The sequence below is a fragment of the Ambystoma mexicanum genome, chromosome 3q (genome assembly GCF_040938575.1).
Source record: "Ambystoma mexicanum isolate Mex_15411 chromosome 3q, UKY_AmexF1_1, whole genome shotgun sequence".
NCBI classification, from domain to species: domain Eukaryota; kingdom Metazoa; phylum Chordata; class Amphibia; order Caudata; family Ambystomatidae; genus Ambystoma; species Ambystoma mexicanum.
This window is the reverse complement of record NC_090926.1, coordinates 23,704,170-23,719,602: the sequence shown is the minus strand read 5'-3', so window position 1 is coordinate 23,719,602 and position 15,433 is coordinate 23,704,170. Positions and strand designations below refer to the sequence as shown.

The window sequence follows — 15,433 nt, the reverse complement described above, 5'->3', positions numbered from 1 at the left end:
ATAGAGACATTAGTCATTAAAATATGTTGCAAGACATGCCCCCCTAGCTGTGTCCGTGGTGCAGCAAATTGGACATGCAGGATCAGAGAAGGGTGTAGAAAGGGAACAGTAGAGCAGAAAGCGCAGATTACAGTTACAGTATAGTATGATGGTACGATACATTAAGAATTAAGTCATAAGAATATATTGCAATACATGCCCCCCTAGCTGGGTCCATAATGCAGCAATTTGGACATGCAGGATCCCAGCAAGGTGTACAGGGGAACGTAAAAAAACAGAAGGGCGCAGTAGGTTGTTACAAACAGTAATCATAGTTGTGGAAAACTGCAAATTTGAATGAGGATGGCCATACAGCACACTCTGGGTAAGTCACGCCCAATGAGAATAGGGGCTACATCGGGTGTGCGGGTAACGGAATCTGAGTTAGGGATGTTTAGAATGTTTTTACCCTTACCAACAGTGTGGGTGTCCTTCGGTTTAAGACAGGCATTGTTTTAGAGTGTAGGTAGATCATCAGTGCACCCGGATCGGCCAGCCACTTTGATAACACACTGGCACGGCGAGTGGGAGAGGCAAAGTGAGGTGGACAGCACCACAATGGAGGTAGGAGAACGAGACCCATGAGGCTTAGGGGGGCTTCGCTAGGGGTATCTGCAATGAAAATGCAGAAATGGGTTGAGAGCAAGGTTTTAAAAGTTGAGGCAGATCAAGGATTGAGTCAGTAGGGAGTAATGGGAGCAACGCTCTTCTTACCATGTGTTGAGGGAGATAATGTTAGAGAGCGGTGCATTTGAGAAATGATAGTTTTGGCAGGAGCATTGGGCTCAACTGGAGCTTGGCCTATCTCGGAGTTGGTTAGGAGTTTCGGAGTTACAAAAGTGCTGTACGTGCCCAGACAGTCCTAGACAGGGGTCTGCAGCCTTTCTTTCCAGACTGCCTTCCCCAGATTAAGATCCCGCCTGCATTGATCCATCCGGATCAAAAAGGATTTTTGCGAGATAGGCCAACTCAAATGAATATACTAAGACTTCAGGTGGTCCGGGATAAGGTTAACTGCATCCCAGACCCACTGGCAATAGTGGTCATTGATTTCAAAATGGCTTTTGATTCAGTATACTGGGAATCTGTCTGGGCGGTGTTGTCGGGTATAGGTTTCAGGCCGACATTTCCTGCAATGGATTCGACTGTTGTAAAAGTGCTCCCTGACGAAGGTCCGAGTTAACGGGCTGACCTCTCAGCATTTCCCATTGGAAAGAGGCATGTGCCAGGGCTGCCAGTTTCTCTGTCACTTATCCTAGCTATCGAAACTGGTGATCTGGCTCAGGGGGGATCCCCTATTGAAGGGATTTGTGTGGCCATCGGGACAGGAAGACTGTGGGCCTCATCATGAGTTGGGCAGTAGCCCTTAAATGCAGCAGTAACGGTATTACCGCCGCATTTAAGTGTTGGCCCTATCATGAGTTGGCCGCTAAATGGGCTGTTTTACATCCAGCTTTTTTCTGGAAGTGAAAATCTCATTTAGCACCCTGTTTTCAGCACAATTACCGCTGGCTGTATTAGCGCGTAGTATTTGCGCCAGAAATGCCCCATGGGATCCAATGGACGGAATGGGGATTTACTGTTAACGCCCAACCCGTGATCCGGCAGTAATACCGCCAGACCGGTTGATGTTAACGCTATTATAGTTGGGCGGTATTACAGGTGGGATACCGCCCAACTCGTGATGAGGCCCTGTGTCTCGTATGTGGAATTTCTGCTGCTGTTTGTAGGGGAACCCCAGAGGTCGATCCCCAAGATAATAGAGATCAGACAAATGCATGGATGGCATAGTGGCCTCCAAGTCAACTACAGCAAGTCAATCCTATTTCTACTACAAGGGGGTCCTGGAGCAATTTAAGAAGATTGTACCTTCAAAGTAGCTGTTGGCTCATTTAAATACCTGGCCATACAGGTCTGTTGGGATTCCGCCACCTTCCTCAGGCACAATTTGACACCCATAACCAAACGGTGTATTGTTGACAATAAGTTCTGGTCGGCTCTGCCCTTGTCCCTGCTGGGGAGGGCAGCAATGTTTAAAATTATGCTACCAAGGTATTTGTATATCCTCCACAATGCCCCCACTATGAACCCTGATCGGGAATTCCAAAACAATGTTACATTAAAAAAAGAAGTGTTCAAGCAATGATATGTCATGATGTTCAGGCCGTTGGCCTCCCTTCCCCATGTTTTCAGCATGGGATAAGGGGGTACACTCGAGTTAGCAGAGTCTCTGGCTTCTCTAGCACGAGGGTGCAGTTCAAACATTAGCATCAGGGCCTTCTGTGCCCAAGTCTCTTTGCCTTTCAAAGTCTCCTCTTACAGAGGGCTTGATGCGAAAAACCAAAAAAAAGTTCCTTTCCTCTTTGGATTTGACACGCAATCAATTTCTCAGGTGATTCACTATCCACCTCGGAATCACGCTCAGCCGTCCTCAGATCCCCTACAACACAATCTTCGTAGGATTTCCACGTATACAATTTCTCGGGTGATTCACGCTTCACCTCAGATCCCCCTCAGCCGGCCTCAGAACCGTTGTAACACAATGCCAATCAGTCTCCTTCCACTGGGCTCAGACCAATTTTAATTCACTTTAACACAAACTTGCTTTATCCCAAAAGCTTTCAATTGATCGCCCTTGTTCGGGCTCGGACCTAATTTCTCTATTTTGTCATCCACTTATTCAATTGATCTCTGCTGTTTGGGCTCGGACCAACTCTCTCTATTTTGTCATCAACTTGATTGGCAGTATCAGCATCGAATACTTTCGATTGTGCACAGGATTTTGCTTGACCCGTTGCAGGACCACTTCAATATATAGTTCTTCGCCACTCTTTCACATTTCACAACTCTCTGTTGGATACCTTACAGAGACCTTCGAATGAGCAAGCATGCAGAGCCAAACCACTCTGTCATGGGTATCGTGTCTTGGTTTCAAAGTTCAATCACTCACTTGTTGTTCAGTTTTTACTCGCCTTGGTTATCACATGCCTTTCATAGACTGTTCGCTTCAGCGCTCACCATACAATGATGCCGTTTGCAACCTTCAACACAGACCGGTCTAATATCAGTATCCCCAACTCATGGGCTGTGTTGATTTCACTGGTGCTGCTTTTTTGTAGGAGCCAAGGACACTACCACAACGGCAAGTGATTCTCCCCTCCTTGATTATCGACGCGGGATGGCCCTGGGCACCTCCGACACACAATGCAGGATTCTTCAGCCTGGTCTCTTGGTCTTACGCTTTCTATTCTGGAGGGTTCGAGAAAGTAATGGTTCCTCGTCGAAAAAGGTCAAGGTCACGTCTCTCCTTGCGATCCCCTTCAGTTTTGCCGTCTTTCTCCTGGGGTTAAACTGCCATCTTGGAATTGCTGCTTCCTCGTGTGCTTTGCCTTGCTCAGAGTCTGCTCTTGTGCTCCTCCTTTTATCCACGTGGGGAAGTGTAATGGAAGTCAGGTGTGTGATGGTCAGTAATTGCCTGACCATTGTATTGGGACATGTCAGGTATATGGCTCGGGTGTTAGTCCATTTTCTCTCATAGCGGACTGTCCGTAAGAAAGTGTTTGTGTTGTGAAGGGTGGGGGTTTGAGTTCCTAAATATGCTACCTGGTACGATGGGGTAAAGGTGTTACAGGGAAGGGGATACCGTGTCTCGCCATCCGGTGCCCCACTCGCACTCGCGAATACCGCTCACCCAGGTGATCCTTCCGCACTGGTCCACCCCCAGGAACTGGATCCAAAAGTAAAGGCTGTGTCCTGGCCACCTGGATGACAGATCCTCGGGGACAAGCGGGTGAGACACCTTCAGGTTTCTCACAGTACGGACCCAATGCAAACATTACATGGTAGGGTGGATGTGGTTGGATTGCCGTCTATCGCACAACGGGTTGGGAGGGAGAGGTGATGTTGAAGTCCCCAATATGGAACAAATGGGTCATGCCCGAATTAGAGAAGTTGACGCTTGTGGCTCAATGGCACACCAGAAATATAGTCGTTATGGGAGATGTGCTTTCAGAGTGCCGCTTACAGTCATTCTAGGAGCTGCAGCAAAGCTCACAATTGTCAACTGTGAACAATTATCAATATGTCCAATTCCGGGCACCCCATGTGGTTCCAGAGGGAGGTAGGACTGTCTGGAACAAACCCTGGTGGAAGCCAACATAAATAGAGAACTTCTTGCCCAGAAGGCAATCTCGACTTTGTACCAAATCCATTGTAGTTTTGCTGCACGTCCCTTCATGAAACTTCAACAAAAATGAGGGAATGATTTGGGCCCCATTGAGTCAGAAGAGTGGCAAGAGGCATTAATGGCACCTAGAGAGATAGCTATCCAAGCCCGTTTCAGACTTATCCGATTGAAATTCCTGTAAAGAACCTATTACACCCGGAAACTGCTGTTTAAGTGGGGTCTGGTAGCAGATTCTAGCTATTTATGATGTCATACCACACTGGGGACGTTTTATCACACAAAATGGCTACGCCGACAAATCCAGAATTTCTGGTTTAAGATGCTACGCAGGGTGTCATCGGTGGTGTCTCAGCTGGTACTGACGGATCCGAAGTAGATATTACTTGGAATATGGGGCGAGACAGACTACTTGCGGTATAAGATATTGTTTATATCCAACCCACTGATTGTGGCCAAGAGGAATATCGCCATGCATTGGGGGGCAGGAGAGGTGCCTAGGTTGTCTAAGTGGATTTGGCACATGGATAGCTACATGGCGGTCGAAGAACAAATATGCAGATCAAGGGGTTGCCCTTACAAATATGGTAAGCTCTGGGACAAATGGGGGAGTGCTGAGTTATCCCAACACTGTCGTTACATACACCAAATTCTACTTATCTGGCGTTGTTTTTCCACTTCTATTGTGATGCAGGGAAAGAGTATTTTGTTTTATAACACTGCTTGTAATATGTGTGCGCTAAAGTACGCTTTACCCTGATGGTTCCATTTAAAAAAAATGTTGTACTGTTGTTATTGTCGTATTTTCGTTGGCTATTACAAAACAATAAATACATGTGCTGAAAAAAAAAATGCACCAGAGAAGAAATTGTTGACCAGATTTTTTGAGGACATAGTGGGTACAGCCGTGCAGGCTGCAAGGATTGGACCCATATCTATCCAGTAGCTTTGCTCAGTCTTAACTCTGCCATCACTCAGAAGGGAAGAACATTATTTTGGTCTTGGGTATGAACTGTTTATGTGCAGAGTAAGACATGTCAGTGATAGGATTAGCCACTGGGTAACATGCTGAGTTCAGAGAGAAGGGCATGGACAGCTCCTTCTCTGGTGAATACCAGTAGAATTACGGTGTCTTGGCAGTCTTGGACCTGAATGACGTAATAAACGAAGTATGCATACGGTCCAGGAGGACTTGAAAATGCTGGAGAGACAACCGCTTGGGGCATCGATCATCTGTGCCAATCTAATTCTGGATGGTGATGTCAACAGGAGCCTTCTCGGGTACTGGTTGAGGAACCTGGGGAGAGATGTGAATGGGTGTCTTAGTGCTGGATGGAATCAGTCAATTACTGAGCCACAGAAAATTTCGAAGACGAAAATAGACATTTCCCTGCAATTATATGTGCTGGTGGGTGGGGTATAGATGAATGGTATGACGTTATTCCATCACCAGGTATTGTTTCTGTGATTTTACTGCAGAAACTCTTTGGCCGAAGAAACAACGAAAAATAGGGGGGTTGGAGGTAAGGGGAAATAAGGAGTAGGTGTTGTCTGGGGAATAGGGACTAAATAATAGCGAGGGGATGGGCTGGGAGAAATCCCCCAAATATAAAAAAATTGATGATTTTTTTCAGGCAACATTTTTGACAAAAAAACTCCAAGAAAAAATACCTGCCGATGTAACAACATAGAACCAGAGTAGTAAACAATATAAGGGGAGTATGGGCGAGGGCAGCGGGAGGCTCGCCCTGCATATAATTGTGGGGAAATGTGAGGAAAAAAATGTATTCTGCATTTTTGTTTGACATTTTCTTTTCGAAGTGATCACATAGATCCGTGCTGGATTATGAATGAGGGCTCCCTTGATTGCAGGGAAATCCGGGCCTGCCAGTCCAAGATATTATATCAGGACTACTGGTCTCCAAAGAAGCTGTTCGCGAGGGGCATCACAGAGTCAAGCACTTTTTGAGTCTATAAAGCATGCAATAGGAACCTTATGTCATATAACATGGAAATAAGGGTGGTATCAGACCTTTGTAGATAATGTACATTTCAAGGTCAAAAGATTTTAGGGGCCCGAATTGAGAAAGATGGCAGGGTCTTCATTCTGGGAGTTGAGGGATTGCAGCTCTCATGGTGACGAATCTTGAAGTCCCCAGCCTACCCCTCCTTTGAGGTTTGGGGTACTGAGATTCGCCATGCCTATATTATGGAGAAAGGTTTGTTCAGATAAGAGAGGGAGGTGTGAAAGTTCAGAGGGGCTTGGTTTTCCTTTAAGGACTACATTTCCTGACAGAGTTTAACTATATGTCTATATCAGGTCCTCTTTTGTCAAAAAACATCTTGTTTAATTGTAACAGTTAAATTGTTATGTGATCTGTTGTATAACTTAAAATTCTTGATAATCAGTCAAACATACTTTATTTCGGCGGTGCGCCATAAAAGTCAGCAAAACACAACAACAATACAATAAAATCCCATTAAAACAGAATACAAATACAGTCAAATGCTTAGGTTAAAAACATTAATAAGGAGATGCACATCCCAAACTCTGTATGATTGCAGGAAATATATGCAATTTACATCTCAAAAGCCAGTAGTAATTAGAACACCCTCCTCATAATTTCATCTATAAGCTTGTGAGGAACATAACCATTATACATGCTCCGACAGGTAAGCAGATGTCTTCAACCATGCCCTGAAAATGTATTTTACTACGGCAAGTACATTTACAGCATTATCAGTTCTTCTAGAGAGAGATATGGCTTCACTAACAGTCCTAATATCAAACTCTCGAAACCTTGGTTTCAAATAGGCTTTTCTGTATAGCAAGTATAAAGGGCAAGCAAGGAGAAATGCTCAACAGTTTCTACCATGTCCTTACAGTACAGTCATTTATTTGTTTCAATAGGGTTCCATGCGTTTCGTAAAACAGCCACTGGCAAAATACGAAGTCAAAGTTTAGCATATAATCAGCGTAAATATCTTGGTTGCATACTGTCGAAATAGACTTCATAGCCTCTGCAACCTTTAGTTTCCCAATAATTCCTCAGGGCAACAGATGGATGAGCACTGATCCGGCTCTCAGTTTCTACTTTTTGACGGAAAATACCATAGATCATTATATCCAACTGCCCGTAAGCAAGTCCTAACATGCAGGATCCACTTCACGGAAGAACGATTCTATCCTAGAGTTTGGATGCCCCCATTTATAAACCAAATCGGACTGGCCTACCCTGATATCTTAATTGAGTCTACACAATTAAACCATATTCTAAATATTGACTCCCTATATATGCAAATATAGAATTAGCATACCATATCTTTGTTCTAGCCTCATTTCGCAGCCTGCCTGTTAGTTTGCACTGTCATAGGATTAGACTTTAGACTGGATGCTAGCCACACCCGCACTACTCTAGCCTGTAGCCAGAACGTCAGCTAACTCCTGCTGAGCCCACAGAATTAATTCTCCTTGGTTGATAACGAGGTCTAACCCAGCCAATTGCCTACCTAGATTATTACTTGTACCCTGGGATACCGGCCTAGGCCTGCTCATCGACCTTCTACTCAAGTGTATGTTAATCTCTGTACTGTCCGCACCACTAAATACTCACGCCCATATCATGTGCAACATGCATACGTTCACCCATAACCTTTGGTGTACTAGCATTCTATCTTTGCTCAACTTGCTTGGGTGCCTCATTACATTGAACACACAAGCCCTATTCTCCCTGTCCAAATTGACATCAAACAGCCCCCAACCCAATGGACATCTGAGCTACCTCAGACCGAGCCTACTCCCAAGTAATCCTTGCACTCTAGACGCTAGAAACTCCAAACTCCGATCACGATTTAGCAAACTCTACAAACCACTCGCCAGAACCCTACCCATAGTTAGCAACAAAACGAATCTCCCGATTGGCCAGAAGACTACCAATGATAATCCTAACATTATCAAGTGGGTCCCTCAAGCTACCACCAAACAATACATTGTGCATAAAACCAAGAAAGTAGACCTAACTGCTACACCAGCGACCACCATAACATCTGCCCTCCCACTCAAAGCAGCCTTAATAAACGTAAGGTCCTTGGTGGCTCATGCCACAGACATCGCTGACTTGATACTGGCAGACAACTTGGACTTTCTTACCATCACTGAGTCATGGCTGCATGAAGCAGCAGGACCCTTTCTTTTTTTTAGCTATCCCTGATGGTTACACAATACTTAGACAGGACAGGGACAAAGCATGAGGCAGAGGTATCGCCATCATTACCAAATCCAGCCTTTCTATGTGACTAGCTCCCACCCAAATTACCCAATCCTGTGAAGTCCTCACAGCTAAACTCCCATTAGTCAACTCCCAGACCCTAACCATTCACCTTATCTACAGACACCCTGGTCCTATTGGGACGTTTGAGGAGGACATTTACACTCTTCTGTCCAACAACCTTAAAATGACCATCAATTATTAGTTTTGGGAGACTTCAACCTGGGTTTCAACGACCCATCAGATAAATATGCCACCGCTAACATCCTATCCAAACTCGGCCTATCCCAAAAAATCACAGAACCTACCCATTAGAAAGGTAGATCCCTTGATTGGGTGGCGGAATACAACTGCACTGCCACCATCACTTCCATCACCTTGCAACCTTGGACTGACCACTTCCTCCTGTCCTTTGTACTTTTAACTACCAGACCACTTACCTTAGCTATTCCTACTACCCCACCCTGCCCAACAAGAAACAAAAAGAACATTACTATGGATAAAGTGATCCCTGCCATCCTTCCTACCCTTAACTCGCTTGGGGACAACCTAGACCCTGGAACGCTTGTTAAGGAGTATAACAAAATTATGCTAACCTCACCTGACATTATTACACCCATCAAACTTAGACCTAGCAAGCCCAAAACTCATCTGAATAAATGGTTCACCTCACAGCTTAAAGACTTACGACTCCTAATGAGAAGTTGTGAATCTACCTGGAGACTACTCCCATCAGCAGCCAACAGAACTAAACTTACCGAAATATCATCACAATACAAAAAGGAAATCTACTTGGCCAAACGTAATTATTACAACAAACGCATATCTAGCGCAAACTCCAGTATGAAGGAACTGTTTACCATCCTAAAGCAACTAGAGTGTCCTAACCCTACTGACATTTGTACTAAGGATAAAACATGGTGCTCAGACAGATGACAGGCCCTCTCTAACAAAGTCACCACCCTTCAAAATAAAATAGCCCAAAAAAAACCATCTCTAAACCATCCCTCCCATCCTAATCACATTACCTCTGACTCCCTCTCGAAGAAAACTCCATCTAACCTGACTACCCGATTTAACTTCACCAAAACATCATCAAGCCTTCCAATTGCCAGGGCGACCTCTGCCCAGCCCAGCTCATAAAAGACGTTGCAAGAGAACTTGCCCATTTTATATTTAAACTCATTAACGCCTGATTTGCATCTGGCATCGTCCCATCCAATCTCAAACAATCATGGGTGCTCCCATTACTAAAAAAACAAATCCTAGATCCACTCATACCTACAAATTACCGCCCCATTACAACACTACCCTTCCTGCTAAAAATACTTGATAAGATTGCCTATCTCCAAATTCAAAAGTATCTGGAACTCCACAAACTCCTAGGAGCACGACCATCAGGTTTCCGCCCCCCGCCCTTATCGACTTGAAGTCAAAAGTCGATGAGATAAGATAAAGGGAAAACAGCCCTCCTCCTAATTCTCGACCTTCGGCTGCATTCAACCTTGTGGATCACAAGTTCTTATGCAGACACCTCGATTCAGCTGCCCATTTCTCAAAAGAGGCCATAAAATGGATTGAGTCCTTCTTAAGCGACAGGACTATGAGGGTTTTTTCCCCCTCAACAGGAGCAGATCCCATTCCCATCACGTGCGGGGTGCCCCAGGGTTCTTGTGTCTCCCGTCCATATGCAACATATTTACTAAGCCTCTTTTCGATGATCTGGATAATTTTGGTATCGCCTACACTAACTATGCAGATGATACACAGATTCTCCTCCCACTTTCTGGGATTACGTCAAGGATTTTGCATTGGTGAATAGGGTGCATCTCATCATACAGGCATGGATGGCGACCCATGGTCTATGCCTGAATGACGACAAAACGGAGATCATCATCCTGGGGATGATTTGTAATGGCATTTCTAATGTGCCTATACACAAGTGTTTCACGGGTAACCACACCAACCTCAAGAAACTAAGCCAGGATTACTCATCCTTCGTAATTGATGGCAACCTCATTAAGGTGGCTAAGGAGGTAAAGACCCTCAGCTTCTACTTCAACTGCACCCTCTCTTTTGCTAAACAAGTAAACACCATGGCCTCCCCCACGGCCTACACATGTAAGCTCATCGGAACTGCCAAACATTTTCTTTCTGATGACAATTGCATTATCCTGGCTAGAGCCCTTATCCTCTCTAGGCTCGACTAGTGCAATGCATTATACGTTGGTGCCAATAAATTAAGTATCCAAAAGATACAAATCCTCCAAAACAATGCCTTAAGGGCGGCACTTGGCGTGACCAAAAGATCACACATATCCGCGTTAAGGCGCCAAAATAACTGGCTTTCCACTTCAACAAAATTTAGTTAAAAACAGCCTCCCTCGCCCATAAAGCACAAAATAATGCTGCCCTTAGCTATCTCATGAACAGATTCCAAAGGAGAACCTCCACTAGACCCATGAGACTAATTAATACCAAATGCCTCACTATCCCCAGATTCAAGCTTCCCAAGGTCGGTGGCGGCAGTTTCCCTGTCAAAGCGGCCCAACTTTGGAACTTCCTGCCACATCCCATTAGAGAAGATCAACTTTATCCGAAGTTCAGACTCGGTTATATCAAGTGGCTCAAATCTAACGATAACTAATGTCTCTGTATGTGTGATTCACACCCGGTACTTATGTCCTGCACTCTTGTACCATACCTGTATATATTCTTGCATTCTGCATTCTTTTACCATACTTGTATTTACTTGGCCTTTGCATTTTTGTTATATTTTGTAACCATGTATATATTCCGGTACTCTTGCACCATACTTGTATTACCCTGCCTGCATCTTCTTGCTATATCTTGTAACTTGTTAATTAAGCTTTGCATTACCTGTAACTGCTGCGCCCTGATACCCTAGGATCCAGTGTGTATTATAAATGAATAATCAAAACAAGACAAAGCAAAACGAACTTCCTTGTTGGCCCAGGAGGTCAATCACTGCATCTTTAAACTCAAGGAGCTCCTCCTTGCCCCACAGTCTAATCGAGTACAAAACTGCCTTAAGGGTTTCTACATCTCCTATATAGGGTAAACCTGTTTCCTTCTCAATTGACACAATGGATGTCCCAGCTGGGAGCACCCACATTTCTCTTCAGGAAACCAGTCTCGAGTACAAGGTATTGGAGACAGAATAAAAGGTATAGTCTCCTCCTGCAATGTGCTGCAGACTCCAAATGTCACAAAGTCCTTGATCTCTATTTAGAACCTTCAGCATCCTGGCTGCTTTACTTCAGCGTAGCATCTGGCTAGCCCCAGTGATCTATCAAGGACTGTGTCCGGCACCATCTAACCCTACCTATTTTTCTGGATGTGCTGTGACACCATGTGGAAACAAAGGATATCAACTACTGTGGGGGTATAAACATGACAGCAAAAGACCTAACAGTCTTGAAACTTGAGCTTCACAAAGAAACTTGCTTCATTGTGAACATAAGAGAGGATTGATAACATAATGGTTTTACGAACCAGTATGGCGGCACCCCTGGATCATGACTTAAAGGGCACTGGTCTTACCAGTACACAAAAGAAAATGGACTCACCTTGCTGCGCATCCGCTGGAGGGGGACACACTTCCATTTTGACAGGCTGACAGAGGAAAGCTGGGCATCCACTGTAGTGTCTGCAGCGGCTGTGTGGATAAAGGAAATTGAGGAATCTAAAAGATGCAGAAAGAGACTCATGTTCATTAGAACACAACAAGAACTGAGTACAGTACTCCAGATGTGACCCCCAGAACTGGACACAATCAAGACCCTGCATCCAAAACCGAACATGATACTCTAGAAGTGACAATGTTTGAAATGCAGTAAAATTAGATACCACGGTGCAACTGGAATACTGCAGATGACATTTTTTTCTATTCTAGAGTGAAAACATTCAATTGAAAGCAGCGAAACCTGATAAAAATGCAACAAACATTTGGACACATGTTGGAGTGTGCCATGTTAAAAGCCTACCATCTTGTTGGTGCCTTTTCAATACTAGCCAAGAAGTAGGTGAGCTGCTAGACCTGCACCTGGTTGTTACTTTTAGCACTTAGTTTAGATCAGATGTGAGCCAAAGATATCAGACACTGTGTAGAGTTGAAATCTTTCATAGATTTGCATGCTTTTGAAACATTGTCTGTGAACTATTTGTGTGGCCTATTCACTCATTCTCTCCCTTTTTACTTCAGATAATAAGTAGATGTATGCTTAGCCCCTGCCCTGTACCCACACAGCAGCCATCTTAGATTCCATTCAGTAACATGCAGTACTCATGACATTTTTCTCAGCTTACCCGGAAGCTTGGTGGATCACAAGTGAATATGCCATAGATGTGAGGTCTAGGTTTATCCTAAAGGATGCAGAGATGAAGTGACATTGTAAGGTCCAGACCCTTACCAATGAAGCATGTGGCTTTGTTGGCAGCGCCAATCGTCTAGATAAGAAGTACAGGGAGGGAACAGTCATGCCAGGTCCAGCTAGGTTAACTTGAATCCCTCTTTGGGTATGACTTAAGGATTGGAACATGTTTACAGTGTGAAGTGTAAATGAATTGCAGCCAGAAAAGGATCCCGAGAATAATGGGTAATGGTGCTTCCCTGGGCCCTGCTACAACAGATCAGGTGGTGTGCTACCCCAGAGAAATGAATTGGTCTGTTCTGGAAGGTAGATGGTGTGACCTAGCCCTAGGGGAAGATCCTGGCGAGAGGGGGAGATAAGGACCCACAGGAGTCAATAGTGGAAAAAAGCACATTGTAGATTTTTGTGTAACGAGGAATTGAGAAAACATGCAGGAACAGCTTTTGATAGACCCCTTCCAAGTTATGGAGTGCCTGTGCTTCCTGCTCGACAGTGCTTACTTTGTAACAAAGAAGTGCCAGGGCCCAAACATTTTCTAGCACTCCTGTGACACTGCAGGTGGGCAGTTCCCCACCACTGATGTCACCACCCATACCTGGTCCCCACGGAGATGACATATTTGGGGTTACACTACAACTTGCGACTGCTCATTGTGGTTGATGGATGCGCTGACTATCACCACTTCATGATTAAAGTGAGTCTGAGACAATAAGTGCCAGGACGAGCCCCGGAAAACACCCCCCAAATGGCGCGCTGCTGCTAGAGCAGGGAGGGGTCCCAATGAACACTACAATCTAATTCTTAGCATGGCATACACTACCCTAGAGAGCCACTCGCGAGAGACATTCTGGGGAGTAGCCACGTCTGAGCCTCTGGAGGGATTTAGGCATCCAGTCGGGTCCAGGGACTCAAGAACTGGGCAGATGTCAAAACACACAAGAAACGGAGAACCCCAACCCCTCTTTTGAGTAAGTGTCATACGCCAGTCATCTATAGCTCTCTCCTAGAGTACCTTATGTGACGATTAGTGAGATTGTCCCCACAGGCAGGCATACATGGTGAAATTTCTCCATAATGAAAGTCACGTGTCAGTCTGAGGTGGAAAGGTTTATATCATAGAAACAGACCCCCCACTGTGTGAACAAAGAGATGTTCATAGTATTGCCCAGAATTTCCTAAATTAATGCATTGTTCGCAAGTGTATGTATATGTAGATCTTCCACAAATGTCTATGTTTATGGTGAATTTGGACAGAGACTAGCTTAAGGAGATTACACTCACTTCATTTGCACGTATGATCGTGATCCTTATTTAATAGACTCTGTAGTTATTGGCTAAAAGATGAATACATTTATATAGACGTGCATGAGCCTTGCTGTAAAGACTGGAGGGGGGTTTTCTGTACTCCTGCCCTCTATATGGCAGAGTAGAAGCACAAAGCACCCCAGCCAAGATTCTCTATAGGGTAGCTACGGACGAGCAATCAAGGCTTAAGCTCTCAGACGGTGATGCAGGCTGGTTCTTAAGTACAGTGTAGTCCCCAAAGCCACCACAAAGGAATGTCCACACACTATGTTAGTGATAACACCGTTCTTTATATAAATAAGGTGCAAGCTATATACACACGCAATAACACACTTTGTGTACAATTTCTATGTGGTACCACAATTACTCTGATTCCATTAAAATGTGCCAACTGCTGACAGTTTCAAATGACATACAAATCAATAGCAAAAGGTATCAACCATAGACTTGGGAGAAAACAAGTTGATCAAACAATTGGCAGAATACTGGGCCCCTATCAATAGGCACAGTTCTGTGTGAGGATCCCCCCACCTGGGCAACCTGTAAATAAACTATATTGACAAGCCCAGTCCATATATTGTTTAGAAGAGTACTATTTCCTTCTACAAATGTTCTACTACCCCAATGTACTTGGTGTTGGAGAGTTCGAAGACGGGTCGTCGATGGATCGTTCTTGAGTGAACTCCCTTTAAAGGCAAGAGCCACGGATCGTTGAGATTCCTCGAAAAAAAGGGTGAACAATGTCGTTGAGGCAGCAGCTTCGGTCCTTGCGGTGCTCGCTGACGATCGGTTGTAGACATCCTGCGAAGAGGAGGCATGCGGTGCACCTCGACGATGATAGTTCGTTGCCGCAAAGAGTCAATAAAGAACATAGGTCCAGCAAGAACGTCCGGTCGTCAGTGTTTGGCATCGGGATCAGGACTCTACCACGGCATGCTTTCGGATCTTTGTCGGCTTCTTAGAGGACTTCGGTTGGTAGGAAACCCACCAGCGGATTCTTCTCGGTTTGTTCGCGACCTTGACTTTCTCCAATGGGACAAAGCGGTTGATTGTGATGAGCAAGGGCATCCTTGATTCAAATGTCTTAGGCAATGGGGCGTTGCGGCTCCAGTCGACGAAGAAGGTTGTTGACAGCGATGGACTTCAAAGTCCAGGCGCTTCGCTTCAGATTCCTCAGCTGTCCCCCATCTCCGGTCGGCAGCCTTTCAATGACTGACTTCCAGGGAGCCTTGGTGAAGATTAGC

General features: G+C 44.9%; 1 protein-coding gene across 1 annotated transcript in view; it reads right to left on the bottom strand.

The window, feature by feature from the left end:
* FAM227A (family with sequence similarity 227 member A) overlaps positions 1-15,433 on the bottom strand; it is a 450,054-nt gene that overhangs the window by 150,084 nt on the left and 284,537 nt on the right. The window contains exon 11 of the mRNA XM_069652969.1: positions 12,081-12,169. Within this exon, the coding sequence (XP_069509070.1) occupies positions 12,081-12,169 (89 nt within the window). The remainder of the gene's footprint in view (positions 1-12,080; positions 12,170-15,433) is intronic.